We start from the raw sequence: 17,013 nt of genomic DNA, 5'->3' as shown, positions 1-17,013 counted from the left end.
CACATCCTCACTAACACTTACTTCTTGTCTTTTTTATTCTAGCTATTCTGGTGTAAGGTGTAATATTACATTTTCTTGTGGTTTTTATTTGCTTTTCCCTGATGATTAGTGATGTTGAGCACCTTTTCATGATTCTGTTGGCCATTTGTATATCTTTGAAAAAACTCCCTGTTCAGATTCTCTGCCCATTTTTAAATCAGATTGTTTCTTTTGCTGAGTTGTATATGGTCTTTTTTTTTTTTTTTTAGATATTAACCCTTTACTAGATTATATCATTTTCTAATATCTTCTACCAGTCAGTAGGTTGCCTTTTTGGTTTGTTGAGTTTCCTTCACTGTGCAAAAGCTTTTTTATTTTAATGTAGTCCCAATAGTTTAATTTCATTTTTTTCCATTGCTTTAGGGGATATATCTAAATATGATGCTAAGACTGATGACCAAGTGATTACTGTCTAAACACAGCATTCTTTCTTGATAAAAACCCTCAAAAAGTAGGGATAGAAGGAACATACCTCAACATCATAAAGGCCATATATGAAAGGCCCACAGCTAATCAACCTCAATGGGAGAAAACTGAGAACTTTTCCCCTAAGGTCAGGGACACGAGAGGGATGTCCACTCTCAACAGTATTGTTCAACATAGTACTTGGAAGTCCTAGCCTTAGCAATAAGACAACAAAAAGAAATAAAAGGCATACAAATAGGCAGGGAATAAGTCAAACATTCACTCTTCACAGACAACATGTGATACTTTGTGTGGAAAACCCAAAAGACTCCACACACCACACACACACACAAACTGCTAGAACTGATTCATGAATTCAGCAAAGGTGCAGGATATAAAATCAAAGTACAGAAGTAGGTTGCATTTCTAGGCACCAATAATGAGGCAGCCAAAAGAAATCAATTCATTGATCCCATTTACAATTTCACCAAAATCCATAAGATACCTAGGAATAAACCTAACCAAAGAGGTAAAAGATCTGTACATGGAACACTATAGAAAGCTTATGAAAGAAATTGAAGAAGACACAAATAAATGGAAAAACATTCCATGCTTATGGTTGGGAAGAACAAATATTGTTAAAATGTCAATACTACCCAAAGCAATCTACACATTCAGTGCAATCTCTATCAAAATAACACCAGCATTCTTCACAGAGCTAGAACAAACAATACTAAAATGTGTATGGAACAACGGAGGACCCTGTATAGCCAAAGTAATGTTGAAAAAAAAAAAAAAAGCAAAGCTGGAGGCATCACAATTCCAGACTTCAAACTGTATTACAAAGCTGTAATCATCAAAACAGTATGGTACTGGCACAAAACCAGACACATAGATCAATGGAACAAAATAGAGAACCCACAACTGGACCCACAAATGTATGACCAACTAATATTCATGAAGCAGGAAAGAATATACAGTGGAAAAAAGACAGTTTCTAGAGGCAAATGGCGTTGAGAAAACTGGAGGGTGACATGCAGAAGAATGAAACTGGGCCACTTTCTTACACCATACATAAAAATAAATTCAAAATGGCTGAAAGACCAAACTGTAAGACAGGAAACAATCAAAATCCTGGAGGAGGAAAGAGGCAGCAACCTCTTTGACCTCAGCCGCAGCAACTTCTTACTAGACATGGCTCTGGAGGCAAGGGAAACTAAAGCAAAAATGAACTATTGGGACCACATCAAGATAAAAATCTTCTGCACAGCAAAGGAAACAATCAGTAAAACTAAAAGGCAGCCTATGTAATGGGAGAAGATATTTGCAAATGACATATCTGGTAAAGGGTTAGTATCCAAAATCTATGAAGAACTTATCAAACTCAACACCCAAAAAACAAATAGCCAGTGAAGTAATGGGCAGAAGACATGAACATAGACATTTTTCCAAAGGACATCCATATGGCTAATAGACACATGAAAAGATAGTCAACATCACTCATCAGCAGGGCAATACAAATCAAAACCATGATGAGATACCACCTCACACTTGTCATAATGGCTAAAATTAACAACACAAGAAACAACAGGTGTTGGCAAGGATGTGAAGGGGGAACCCTCTTACACTGATTTTGGAATGCAAACTGGTGCAGCCACTCTGGGAAACAGTATGGAGGTTCATCAAAAAACTGAAAATACCGCTACCATATGACCCACCATGTGCACTACTAGGTATTTATACAAAGGATGCAAAAGTGCTGATTGAAAGGGGAATGTGCACCCCAATGTTTACAGCAGCACTATCAACAATAGGCAAATTATGGAAAGAGCCCAAATGTCCATTGACTGTTGAATGGATCAAGAAGATGTGGAAAATATATACAATGGAATATTACTTCGTTATCAAAAGGAATGACATCTTGCCATTTGTAACTGCATGGATGGAACTAGAATGTATTATGTTAAGGGAAATAAGTCAGAGAAAGACATCATGATTTCACTCATATGTGGAATTCAAGAAATAAAACAGAGGAACATTGGTGTAGGAAAGGAAAAATAATATAAAAACAGGGAGGCAAATCATAAAAGACTCCTAAATACAAAGAACAAACTGAGGGCTGCTGGAGGGGCTTGAAGTGGGGGGATGGGCTAAATGGGCGATGGACATTAAAGAAGGCACTTGCTGGGATGAGCACTGGGTGATACATATAAAGTGATGAATCACTAAATTCTACTCCTGAAACCATTATTACACTATGTTAACTAACTTGGATTTAAATTTTTAAAAATAAGGGGCGCCTGGGTGGCGCAGTCGGTTAAGCGTCCGACTTCAGCCAGGTCACGATCTCGCGGTCCGTGAGTTCGAGCCCCGCGTGGGGCTCTGGGCTGATGGCTCAGAGCCTGGAGCCTGTTTCTGATTCTGTGTCTCACTCTCTCTCTGCCCCTCGCCCGTTCATGCTCTGTCTCTCTCTGTCCCAAAAATAAATAAACGTTGAAAAAAATTTTTTTAAATAAATTTTTAAAAATAATAATAAAGAAATAAAATTTTACTTTAAAAATTCTTTGGGATTCTCTAAAATGTCTGTGAAAGCCACATATTACTTTGGAATTAGAAAGAAAAACAATAAATTGTATTTATTAAATAAGATTACTGTCTATATTTTCTTATAGCAATTTTGTGGTTTCATGTCTCACATTTAGGTCTTTAATCCATTTTGAGTTTATTTTTGTATATGGTATAAGTGGTCCAGTTCCTTTGCATGTAGCTGTCCAGTTTTCCCAGCACTGTTTATTGAAGAGACTGAATTTTCCCCATTGTATATTTTTACCTCCTATATGGTAGATCAATTGACTATAGGTGTGGCTTTATTTCTGTACTCTACTGTGTTTCATTGATGAGTGTAGTTTATTTATGTGCCAGTACCATAATATTTTCATTAGGCTAGCTTTCTAGGATATCCTGAAATCTGGAATTGATATATCTCTAGCTTTGTTCTTTGTCAACATTTCTTTGACTATTTAGGGCATTTTGTGTTTCCATACAAATTATAAGATTATTTGTTCTAGTTCTGTGAAAAATACTATTGCTGTTTTGGTAGAGATTGCATCAAATCAGTAAGTTGTTTTAGGTTGTTTGGACATTTTAACAATATTAATTCTTCAAATCCATAAGCATTATGTTTCTATTTGTTTTTGTCATCATTTTTTTTGAACAATGCTGTATAATTTCAGAGTTCAGGTCTTTCATCTGTTTCATTAAATTTTTTCCTAAGTATTTTATTCTTTTTGATATGATTGTAAATGGAATTGTTTTCTACATTTCTCCTCCTGCTACTTCATTACCAGTATATACAAATGTAACAGATTCCTGTATGTTAATTATGAATTCTAAAACTTTACTGAATTAATTTATTACTTCTAATAGTTTTTAGTGGAATCCTGAGGGTTTCCTATAAATAGTATCATGTCATCTAAATTTGTGACAGTCTTACTTCTTCCTTACCCATTTAGATGCCTTTTGCTTCTTTTTCTTGTCTGATTGCTGTTGCTAGGATTTCCAGTACTATGTTGAATAACACTGATGAGACAGGACATCCTCGTCTTGATCCTGATCATAGAGGAAATGTTCTGTGTTTTTCATGGGTATGATGTTAGCTGTGGGTTTTTCATATATGACCTTTATTATATTGAAGTACATTCCTTCTAAATCCACTTTTTTGAAAGTTTTTAACATGAATATATGCTATATATTTTGTCAGATGCTTTTCCTGTACCCACTGAGGTCATTATATAGTTTTTATCCTTGGTTATTTGAAGTTATCATTTTGATTGATTTGTGAATATTGAACCACCCTTGTATCCCTGGAATAAATCTCACTTGATTGTGGTGAATAATTTTTAATGTATCCTTGAATTCTGCTTGCTAATATTTTGTTGAGAATTTTTGCATCTATGTTCATAGCCCTTAGTTTTCTTTCCTTGTAGTACCTCTTTTGGTTTTGGTATCAGGTTAATGCTGGCCTCATTGAATGAATTTGTAAGTTTTTCTCCCTCTTTAATTTTTTGGAATAATTTGAAAATAATAGGTATTCAATTTTCTTTAAATGTTTCATAGAATTCATTGGCCATCTGGTCCTGGACTTTTGTTTGTTAGGAGCTTTTTAGATCACTTATTCAGTTTCATTGCTATTAATGTCTGTTCTACTTTCCTTTTCTTCCTGATTCAGTTTGGGAGATTGTTTATGTTTCCAGATATTTATCGATTTCTACTAGGTTGTACAATTTGTTAGCATATAATTTTTTGTAGCAGTCTTATACTCTGTTGTATTTCCCTGGTGTCAATTGTTACTTCTCCTCTTTTATTTCTGCTTCTATTTATTTAAATCCTCTCTCTTTTTCCTTGATGATTCTGGATAAAGTTTTAGAAATTTTGTTTACTTTTCTAAAAATAAGCTCTTAGTTTCATTGATCTTTACTCTTGTTTGGTTTTTTAGTCTGATTTTTTTTTTATTCTGCTACAATCTTTATTATTTCTTTCCTTCTACTAGCATAGGGATCTGTTTGTTCTTCTTTTTCTAGTTCCTTCAATTGTAAGGTTGTGTTGTTTACTTGTAATTTTTCTTGTTTCTTGAGGTAAGCCTGTATTGCTATAAACTTTCCTCTTAGAACTGCTTTACATGCATCCCAAAGATTTTGGGTCATTCTGTTTTCATTTTCATTTCTCTCCATGTATTGTTTTTATTTCCTCTGTGATTTTTTTGGTTGCCCTATAAATTGTTTAGCCTCCATGTGTTTGTGTTCTTTCCAGTTTTATCTTGTTACTGATTTCTAGTTCTATATTATTGTGGTCATAAAAGACACTTGATATTTCAGTCTTTTCAAATTTATTGAGAATTGTTTTGTGGTCTAACATGTGATCTCTTCTGGAGAATATTCCATGTGTATGTGAAAAGTATGTGTATTTTGCTGTGTTTGGGTGGACTGTTCTGTGTATATCTATTAGGTCCATCTGGGCTGTGTGTCATTCAGAATCACTATTTCTGTGTTAATTTTATGCCTGAATGATCTATCCATTGATATAAATGGGATACTATGTCCCCTAATGTTATTGTATTGCTGTTAATCTCTTTGAGTCTGCTAATATTTGCTTTATATATTTAGGTGCTTCTATGTTGGGTGAATAGATATTTACAGTTTTTGTATCTTCTCACTGAATGGATTCCTTTATTGAAATGTAGTGTCCTTCTTTTTGTTTTGAAGTCTATTTTGTCTGATATAAATATTGCTGCCCTTTTTTTTTCCGACTCCTTTTGCATGATACATGTTTTTCCCTTTTATGTTTAGTTGGTATGTGTCTTTAGGTCTGATGTGAGTCTCTTCTAGGCAGAATAGAGTTGGGTGTTGTTGTTTTTTTATCCATTCATTCACCCTGTGTATTTTGATTGGAGCATTTAGTCCATTTATACTTATTGATAGGTATGTAATTTTTGCCATTTTGTTCATTGTTTTCAGGTTTGTTTTACATTTCTTTTGTGTTCCTTTCTTCTTACCTTATGATTTGATGTCTGTCTTTAGTGTAATGCTTGGATTTCTTTCTTTTTTGCGTATATCTGTGATAGTTTTTTTTTAATTTGTAAGGTTATCATTGGTTTCAGATATAACATTAGAGCAGTCTATATTAAGTTGATGGTCACTTAAATTTGAACACATTCTACAAGCACTAAATTATACTTCCTCATCCATGTTTTACGTATATGATGCCATATATTACATATTTTTGTGTATCCCTTGACTGATTATTATAGATATGTTATTTTACTACTTTTGTATTTTAGTCTTCATATTGGTTTTATAAGTGATTAATAACCTTTACTGTATGTTTGCTTATACCTGTGAATTTTTTCTTTCATAATTTTCTTATAGCTCTGACCTTTTCTTTCCACTCAAAAAATTACCTTCAGCATTTCTTATAAGGTTAGTTTTGTGTGATGAACTCCTTTGACTTATGTTTGTCTGTGAAACACTTTATCTCTCCTTCAATTCTGAATTATAATCTACCAGTAGAATATTCTTGATAGTAGGTCTTTTTCTTTCACTACTTTGAATACATCACATCATTCCCTTCTGTCTTGCAAAGTTTCTATTTGAAAATCAACTTATAGCCTTATGGAATTTCCCTCACATGTAACTGTTTTCTGTTTCTGCTTTTAAAATTTTGCTTTACCATTAATTTTTTACCATTATAATTACCTATCTTGGTGTGGACTTCTTTAGGTTCATCTTGTTAGGGAATCTCTGTTTTCCTGGACTTGGATGTATTCTTTTGCTCAGATTAAGGTGATTTTCAGCTATTATTTATTGAAGTAACTTTTCTGCCCTTTTTATTTTCTCATTTCCTTTAGTGATTATTATAATGCAAATATTATCACTCTTGATAATGCCACTGAGTTTCCTTAACCTCTTCTCATTTTTTATTCCTTTTTCCCTTTCTTGTTAAGCCTGGTTGCTTTCCATTACACTGTCTTCCAGATCTCTGATGTGTTATTCTGCATCCTCCAATCTGTTGTTGATTTCCTCTAGTGTATTTTTTATTTCAGTTATGAATTCTTTATTTATGACTGTTTCTTTTTGTATTTTCCATCTCTTTGTTGAAGATCTAACAAATCATCTACACTCTTCTCAAGTCCAGTGAGTATGTTTGTGGCCAATAATTGAATTATTTATCAGACATATTGGTTATTTTCATTTCATTTAGATGTTTTGCTGTGCTTTTGTCTTGTTCCTTCATTTGGAAGGTATTTCTCTATCTCGTAATTTTGCCTCTCTGTGTTTGTTTATGTGTATTAGGTAGGTCATGTATGTTTTCTGGTATTAAGTAATGGCCTTGTGAAGAAGAGGTCCTGTGGTACCCTATAGTATAAACCATCCTGGTCACCAAAACCAAGTGCTCCAGGGATGCCCCTGTAAGAGCTGTGTATACCCTACTGTTGTGGATGATTTGCAGTTACTTTCAGCCCAACCAGCTGCAATGACCTGCTGTGGGCATACTGAACAGGGTTCGGTCTTTGATCTTTGATGGTCTTGTCTGAGGTCATAATGGGCTTATTAGTGGATGGGGCCAGCAGTCAGACCAAATGTCTATAATTAGCCACTCTGACACAGTTTCAGGTATATAAGGGGTAAGGCTTGTTTCCTGTGCAGGTAGCCAAGAGGCTGGGCTGCTAGGACTGTGGACATGCTGGTATATGAAGTTATCTTCCTTCTGCTTCCCAGAGCCAGATGGATTGATGGATGCCTACTGAGGCAGGTGGGGTTAGGTGGAGTGAGTCTCTACAGGGAAACTCAGCAGTTGAGTACACAGTTTTAGCAAGGCAGATGGAGAATATTTGCACTAGTTCCCACAAGGATGGGCTTTAAGCCCACTGATTTTTAAAGCTCTTCATGTTAAACCATGCTGATATTGAAAGCCCAATGTTATATGGACTCATCTTCCTGGCACAGGTGCCCAATGCAGGTGGTGCCTAGTGTGGGGTCAGATCCTCTTGCTTTTCCATGCTTGTGATGTCCCTCCCATTTGTGTCAATACCACGAAATATTTAGTTCCCAGCTGTGTTTCCACTCCTCCTACACTTTTATTTTTTTTTTTAATTTTTTTAATGTTTATTTTTGATATAGAGAGAGACAGAGCATGAATGGGGGAGGGTCAGAGAGAGAGGGAAACACAGAATCTGAAGCAGGCTCCAGGCTCTGAGCTGTCAGCACAGATCCCGATGCGGGGCTTGAACTCACGGACCAGGAGATCATGACCTGAGCCGAAGTCAGACGCTTAACCGACTGAGCCACCCAGGCGCCCCCCTCCTACACTTTTCAATGTGCCCTCCTCTCCACGAACAACTGTGGAAGTTCTGTTCTGCCAGTCTTCAGATCATTTTCAGAGTTAGTTGAATAAATGTAGCTGTTATCTTGGTATATCTGGAGGACAAAGTGAGTCCAAGATCCTCCTAACCCATCCATCATCTTATATTACTCTCAACACATTCCTAAAGGAATGAAACCCAAAACAAGATTCGGTATTTACTGAAAATTATATTTTAAGTAATGGAGGCTGTAGCATTAACTTTTGGAAGGCAATCCTGTCAGAATATTTACCAATAATGAGCTTAGTCTTTACTAAAAGCCATTTGTCTTTTCATGTTGCTGCAAAACTTCATAATCCTCCATTGGATACTGGTGTAAATATTTCACACCACACCCACCTGCCAAATGGCGGTGTAATTATTTTTTTTAAGTTTATTTATTTTGAGGGTGTGTGAGAAAGAGAGCATGCAAGTGGAGTAGGGGCAGAGAGAGAAGAAGAGAGAGTCCCAAGCAGGCCTCATGCCATCAACACACACCCAACACAGGGCTCAAATCCACAAACCATGAGATCATGACCTGATCCAAAATGAGGGGTCAGATGCTTGACTGAGCCACCCAGGTGCCCCTGGTGTAATTAATTCTTTAATCCAAATCTGAGACCTAACATTTTATTTATTCAATTTCATCTTATTAGATTGATGCTAAAACCTCCTAAACTATAATTCTAATTATAGAATTATAATTCTAATTTCTGTTAAGAAAAATAACAGTCTGCTGAAAGATTTGGATGATATGTATTTATATGATCTTTTCTTTTTTTCTTTTGTGTAGGTCGAAAGTTTAAAAAGTTCAATAAAGTCAGAGTTATGAGAGCATTGGATGCTGTTGCTCTCCCACAGCCTGTGGGCATTCCAAATGAAAGCCAAGCCCTAAGCCAGAGAATCGCTTTTTCACCAAATCAAGACATACAGTTGATCCCCCCATTGATTAACCTGCTAATGAGCATTGAACCAGATGTGATCTATGCAGGACATGACAACACCAAACCTGATACCTCCAGTTCTTTGCTGACAAGTCTTAATCAACTAGGCGAGAGACAACTTCTTTCAGTAGTCAAGTGGTCTAAATCATTGCCAGGTAATAATAATTTGTATATAATAGCATGAAATGGAAATTTTACAAAATTTGTTGTACTAGGAAAACTGTTAAGGCCTGTTCAGTAAATTAAGTATTGTCTAAACAGCATGTTATAGTATGCATTTCAGCAGTGTGAAATACTTATCTAGGATCCTAAATAATATGTTGCTTGTCTAGGACCCTACTGTGTGCTATGGAAATACAATAGTCATAGATAATACTTTGAGTCTTGATGATTCAAGAATTACGTGATTGAAACAATTAAGGAAGAGCATAAGTTTGTATGTTAAAGCACAGATGTTATAGTAGTTCAGAGAAAGACAAATTGTGTGTAAAAGTGTGTCTTCCATTCTAAGTGCTAATTTAACCAAATTTAACAAACTTCAAATGGTTGAAAATAAAACCGGATGTTTCTATTCATATAATATGTCAAAATAGTATTCAGAGTACAGTGGGGTGCTTAAAGTTAATTAAGAAACATAATTGATAAACATATGTAAATAATTTGGACATAGAGAAATGAATTTCTTCCAGTCACTATTTTCTCTAATTTATACTCAGAAAAAGCAGATAACAGAATTTGGGTTGTACCATCATGAAGGGATTTAAGTCATTTTTTTTTTTAATTTTTTTTTCAACGTTTATTCATTTTTGGGACAGAGAGAGACAGAGCATGAACGGGGGAGGGGCAGAGAGAGAGGGAGACACAGAATCAGAAACAGGCTCCAGGCTCTGAGCCATCAGCCCAGAGCCCGACGCGGGGCTCGAACTCACGGACCGCGAGATCGTGACCTGGTTGAAGTCGGACGCTTAACCGACTGCGCCACCCAGGCGCCCCTAAGTCATTTTATTTAATAACTAGTTTGCTTCCTTAGCACAGCTCCATAGGAGCCTAGAGGTTGAAAGAATTACAAGGATGCATTTTTCACTTGGCTAAATCTGAGACTGCAGAGCCAGGAGAACACATGGGTAGCCATTACTTGTGGAAGCATTAATCCCATAAGTAAAAATAAAGCAGTTTTTTAAATTACAATCTCTTCACACCAAAAATATCCTTATGCTTTTTTAGACCAGTTTATTTTACCAGTATCTAATCAAGAATTGAACATATGCTTTTGGTCTGCAAGTAAATTCAACAGCCTTTTTTAAAGAATTTTTTTTCTCAATTTGCCTTAATATATTTGTTATTATTTTACCTGAAATGTTTGAAATACTTGTTACTGAAAATTCAAGGTTATGTGAAACAGAAAGAAAAATAGGTTCCTGTTTGTTGAATCTTTTAAAAAATGCACTTTGATAAAAATTAATAAAATTCACTATTCTAATGGAGATAAAGTAATTTTATAGAAAATTCCAAATAACCAGGTTCTTATTAGCTCCATTGTTACTGAAAGTCTTGGACAGGTAATTTTTTTCTGTTAGAAAACTTCTGAATTTTTAAAACTTGCTGTAAAGTGGTTATCAAATTTGATAGATCTCTATTAAATTATTGCAATAGCATTGAACTTCTTCTGTTTAAAAATAAGAGTAATATGTGTTTAACTTTTCTTAGTTTTTATATTATTTGGAAAAGCAATTTCTTTGATTTTGGTTGATACAGTTTATATTTTTTGCATTTTGGAGGTTCTTTACTATTTAAAAACATTCTACTATCAGTTGGCAAATTTAGAAAATAACCAGTTATAGCTTAAAATATAATTTATTCACTTTGGGTAAAAGCTAGTGTACATTTTAAGTTGAAACACTTCTCTGTGAAGCTATTTCATCCTCACATTTCCAAAAACAGTGAGAGAAAATTTTTACACTGAATTTAGTGGCAACTTTTTTAATAATTCCAAAATGTAATTTGTGTGTAAGTAAAAAAGAATGATGGCATCTACCAGTATTACAGGTACTGTTTCTATTACCTGTAACAATAAGGGAAGCTTATTTGATAATCTATTTTGATAATTTCGATTAGCAAATGATTGTGCGGCCTGTGCTCTTTTAAACTATATTTGCATGGTCTACATAGTGTGTGAATGATGAAAATGGTCAGTGAACCATATATATTGATCTTTTTGAAAGGACTCATGTATATAAAGTAATCTGGTATCATTAGCTACTCAAAACCTTTCAGTTGACTTTTAGCCAGAATAGTTTTTATTCACTTGATTCACTCAGTAAGTGTCTATAGCATGCTGTATGCATGATGTAACAATTAAACAGTAGTGTTAGAAAGAAAAGCCCAAAGTCTGAGCTCATAGTGTGAACACATTTGGATGCAACATATCCTAGCATTTGGTGATCAATTTTTCATGAGAGAAACTTATTTTATCCATTCACTCATACGGTACTTGGTTAAATGAAGCCTGTTAATAAGTCAGGATGTCAGTTTACTTATTTACAGTGCAAGAATGATGCTGCTAGTAAAACACGTTGACAGATCAGGTGATTCTTTCACAATAGGAAAGAGTATTTTGGAAGTCAGATTAAGATCAAATGTAAAACAACAACAACAACAACTAAAGTAACAGTATGCCTAAGGGCTCCATGGTGTATATCTACAGGTCCCTGAGAGAATGCTTGTTGCCTGGTCAGGACTTCCTCATTTTTTCTTTATTTGTGCTCTTCTATTATATTGGACCCATTAGGGTAATTGCATCCTATCCAATATCTCTCTCATATTTCAGAGATATCATTGCTCCTGTGTAATGGAGACTTGCAAGATGCTTTAGCTTCATGATAACACATTTAAAATATCTCTTAAGATATATTACATCTGACATATTGTATCAGTTATGTGAATGATTTTACATTGACATTTAGCCGTAACATCAGTAGGTAATATTTTCTTATTTGGAACTTGAAGCAACACAATATTTGCAAATTTTAGAAAAATGAACAAGACAGAGGTCAGGAGGATAGAAGAATAGGAGAATCTTGAGCTCACCTCATCCCAGAGACACGCTGAAATAACAGCTGTATCTGTGAAACTAACTCTGAAAATGATGTGAATATTGGCAGAACAAACCTTCCACAATTAATCATGGAGAGGAGACCACATTGAAAGGAAGAAAAGGGGCAGGGACATGGTTGGGAACCAAAGCCCCGTAAGACTAACCACAAATGGAAGGGACACTGTAGCATGGTGAAGCAATAGGATCAGACCCTACACCAGGCACCTGAAGCACTGGGGATGTGCACTGGGAAGACAAGTCCTCCTAACATCTGACTTTGAAAACCAACGGAGCTTAACTTGGCAAGCTTTGAAAATCTGGAGGGCCTAACTCTGGGTACATTGAAAATCAGTGGACTTAGCTTCAGGGAGACCAAAGGGCCATAGGAAACTGAGACCTCCTCTACTTAAAGAGCTAGCATAATAAGTAACCCTACTGACTCAACACAACATATAGCGCAGTTTGAATAGTGCCTGGAATATACATGGAGAGTTATTGACTAATCTTAGAACATGGGCTGGAGGGACATGCATCAATAGGAAATTTCCTCAGGAACAGAAGTGTTGGCAGACATCATTTCTCTTCCCCTCCCCCAACCTAGCTGGACACTTGTGGATATCAGCAGGAACACCTGCTATCTTGCCAGCACCATGCACCCCAAGTCACGTTTCCATGCAGACCCACTTCATCTCTTCCACTTCAGCAGGCATTCCTCAAAAGGAGCTCCTGCCCTTATATACTGTGCAAACAGCCCAGCAGGGACCAATGCCACTCCTAAGTCACTCCTGCCCTGGGGATAGCAGGGAATAACCCTCAACACCAGCACATGGGCACTTCCAGTACCTGAGCATTTTAGCTGGCCACTCAAAGAGAGCCCCCTGTTTACTGTGCCTGTTGCTGTGACAGCCATCCTGGATGGAAAATTTGATCTGACTGCCAGCCCCAACTACCAACAAAAGCTACTCAGGGGGCCACATAAGGAGAATACTCTGCCAATTGGTGTGTACATAGTTGCAGAAAACAGAGTACTGACAGCTAGCCTGACTGCCAACACCAACTGTCAAGAAACCCATGATTATCTCAGATATGCCTTACAAAAGCACAGGGACCAAACCCTGTCCTGTGAAACCACAGCAGGTAAAGCCAGTCATTGCAGCTAACTGGACTGAAAGTTCAGTCAGCTAGTGGGTTAGCCACAACAGCAGTGCTCACCCAGCCAATATCCAGGAGACACCCCAGGAGCACATGGTTCTGGTGAACAGGGGACATTAACTACCAGGCACCACAAAACCTCTTCTTAACATGACCACTACTTTTAATACCAGGAGACATAGCTGTCCATCCTAATACCTATAAACAAACAGAGGCAAAATGGGGCAGAGGACTATGTCCCAAATGAAAGAACTGAACAAAAGCATAGTAAAAGATCTAAATGAAATAGAAATAATATGCCTGATAAATAATTCAAAGTAATGGTCATAAAGATATTCACTGGACTTGAAAAAATAGTGGTGGATCTCAACAAAGAATTATAAAATAAACAAATAACCAGTCAGAGATGAATAATACAATTACTGAAATAAAAGTATACAGGAGAACTAACAGCAGATTAGAGAATGCTGAACAAATCAGCATCTGGATGACAGAGTAATGGAAAGCAAACAAGATGAACTTAAAAAAGAAAAACTGAATCATAAAAATTAAAGCATGGTTAAGGGAACTCAGTAACATCATTAAGTATAATAACATTCATGTTATAGGGGGTACAGAAGGAGAAAATAGAGAAAAGAGGAATAAAACTTATTTGAAGAATTAAAAGCTGAAAACTTCCCTTCCCGGACAAGGAAATAGCATTCAAGTCCAGGAAGCACAGAGAGCCCCTAAGAAGATGAACACATGGAGGTCCACACCAAGATCGATAATAATTAAAATGGCAAAAAGTAATGAGAAAGCAAAAATTTTAAAGCAACAAGACAAAACAGTTACATACAAGGGAAATCAGTTGTATTTCTATACACTTATAATGAAATAGCAGATACCATGCTGTCTTGATGATGACAGCTTTGTAGTAGAGGCTAAAGTCTGGGAATGTGATGCCTCCTGCTTTGGTCTTCTTCTTCAAAATTACTTTGGCTATTCGGGGCCTTTTGTGGTTCCATATGAATTTTAGGATTGCTTGTTCTAGTTTCGAGAAGAATGCTGGTGCAATTTTGATTGGGATTGCATTGAATGTGTAGATAGCTTTGGGTAGTATTGACATTTTGACAATATTTATTCTTCCAATCCATGAGCAGGGAATGTCTTTCCATTTCTTTAAATCTTCTTCAATTACCTTCATAAGCTTTCTATAGTTTTCAGCATACAGATCCTTTACATCTTTGGTTAGATTTATTCCTAGGTATTTTATGCTTCTTGGTGCAATTGTGAATGGGATCAGTTTCCTTATTTGTCTTTCTGTTACTTCATTGTTAGTGTATAAGAATGCAACTGATTTCTGTACATTGATTTTGTATCCTGCAACTTTGCTGAATTCATGTGGCAGAAAACATGAATAGACACTTCTCTAAAGAAGACATCCGGATGGCCAACAGGCACATGAAAAGATGTTCAGCGTCGCTCCTTATCAGGGAAATACAAATCAAAACCACACTCAGGTATCACCTCACGCCAGTCAGAGTGGCCAAAATGAACAAATCAGGAGACTATAGATGCTGGAGAGGATGTGGAGAAACGGGAACCCTCTTGCACTGTTGGTGGGAATGCAAATTGGTGCAGCCGCTCTGGAAAGCAGTGTGGAGGTTCCTCAGAAAATTAAAAATAGACCTACCCTATGACCCAGCAATAGCACTGCTAGGAATTTATCCAAGGGACACAGGAGTACTGATGCATAGGGGCACTTGTACCCCAATGTTCATAGCAGCACTCTCAACAATAGCCAAATTATGGAAAGAGCCTAAATGTCCATCAACTGATGAATGGATAAAGAAATTGTGGTTTATATACACTATGGAATACTACGTGGCAATGAGAAAAAATGAAATATGGCCTTTTGTAGCAACGTGGATGGAACTGGAGAGTGTGATGCTAAGTGAAATAAGCCATACAGAGAAAGACAGATACCATATGGTTTCACTCTTATGTGGATCCTGAGAAACTTAACAGGAACCCATGGGGGAGTGGAAGGAAAAAAAAAAAAGAAAGGAGGTTAGAGTGGGAGAGAGCCAAAGCATAAGAGACTGTTGAGAACTGAGAGCAAACTGAGGGTTGATGGGGGGTGGGAGGGAGGAGAGGGTGGGTGATGGGTATTGAGGAGGGCACCTTTTGGGATGAACACTGGGTGTTGTATGGAAACCAATTTGACAATAAATTTCATATATAAATAAAAAAAATAAAAAAAAAAAAGAAATAGCAGAAAGAGAAATTAAGAAAACATAACCATTTACAACTGCATCAAAAACAATAAAATATCTGAGTAAACTTAACCAAGTAATATGAAAGACCTGTACTCTGAAAACTATAAAATATCAGTGAGGGAAATTGAAGACAACACAAACAAATGGAAAGATATTCCATGATCAAGGATTGGAAGAACTGATATTGTTAAAATGTCCATATTACACAAAGCAATATACAGATTTAATTCAATCCCTATTAAAATACCAACAGCATTTTCCACTGCACTTGAACAAACACTCCTAAAATTTGTTTGGAGCCACAAGAACCCAAAGAGCCAAAGCGATCTTGAAAAAGAACAAGGCCGAAGGTCACAATCCCAGACTTCAAGAAATACTACGAAGTTGTAGCAATCTAAACAGTATGGTACTGCCATGGAATCAGACATATAGATCAAAGGAACAGAATAGAAAACCCAGAAGTAAACCCACAACTATATGGCCAATTAATCTTCAACAAAGGGGAAAGAATATCCAATGGGAAAAAGACACTCTTTTCAACAAATGGATTGGGAAAACTGGATAGCAACACGCAAAAGAAAGAAACTAGATCAGTTTTCATACTATACACAAAAATAAATTCAAAATGGAGGAAAGACCTAAATGTAGACCTGAAACCATAAAAATCCTAGAAGAGAGCACAGGCGGTAATTTCTCTGAGAGGAGCTGTAACATCTTCCTAGATATGTCTCCTGAGGCATGGGAAACAAAAGCAAAAATAAACTATTGGGACTACCTCAAAATAAAAAGCTTCTGCAGTGCAAAGGAAACAACCAACAAAACTAAAAGTCTGCTGAATGGGAGAAGATATTTGCAAATGGCATATCTAATAAAGTTTTAGTATCCAAAGTGTATAAAGAACTTATGCAACTCAACACCAAAAAAAAAAGCCTAATTTAAAAATGGACAGAAGACATGAACAGGCATTTCTCCAAAGAAGACATATAGATAGCCAATAGACACATGAAAAGATGCTCAACATCACTCATCTTTGAGGAAATGTAAATCAAAACCACAATGAGATATCACCTCACACCTGTCAGAATGGCCAGAATGAAAAAGATAATAAATAACAAATATTGGCAAAGATACAGAGAAAAAGGAACCCTTGTGCACTGTTGGTGGGCATGTAAATTTGTGCAATTACACCAATTTATGGAAGTTCCTCAAAAAGTTGGAAAT

The 17,013-nt window shown here is 36.2% G+C and overlaps 1 protein-coding gene across 2 annotated transcripts in view; it reads left to right on the top strand.

The window, feature by feature from the left end:
• PGR (progesterone receptor) overlaps positions 1-17,013 on the top strand; it is a 112,804-nt gene that overhangs the window by 67,358 nt on the left and 28,433 nt on the right. For both annotated transcript variants that reach the window (XM_040489704.1, XM_040489703.1), the window contains one exon: positions 9,135-9,440. In XM_040489704.1, coding sequence (XP_040345638.1) covers positions 9,135-9,440 — 306 coding nt within the window. The remainder of the gene's footprint in view (positions 1-9,134; positions 9,441-17,013) is intronic.

The sequence above is a fragment of the Herpailurus yagouaroundi genome, unplaced genomic scaffold, assembly GCF_014898765.1.
Source record: "Herpailurus yagouaroundi ecotype Mexico unplaced genomic scaffold, PumYag 180, whole genome shotgun sequence".
In the NCBI taxonomy this organism is placed as follows: Eukaryota; Metazoa; Chordata; class Mammalia; order Carnivora; family Felidae; genus Herpailurus; species Herpailurus yagouaroundi.
The sequence above is the reverse complement of the archived record's forward strand: the minus strand, read 5'-3'. Positions and strand labels throughout refer to the sequence as shown.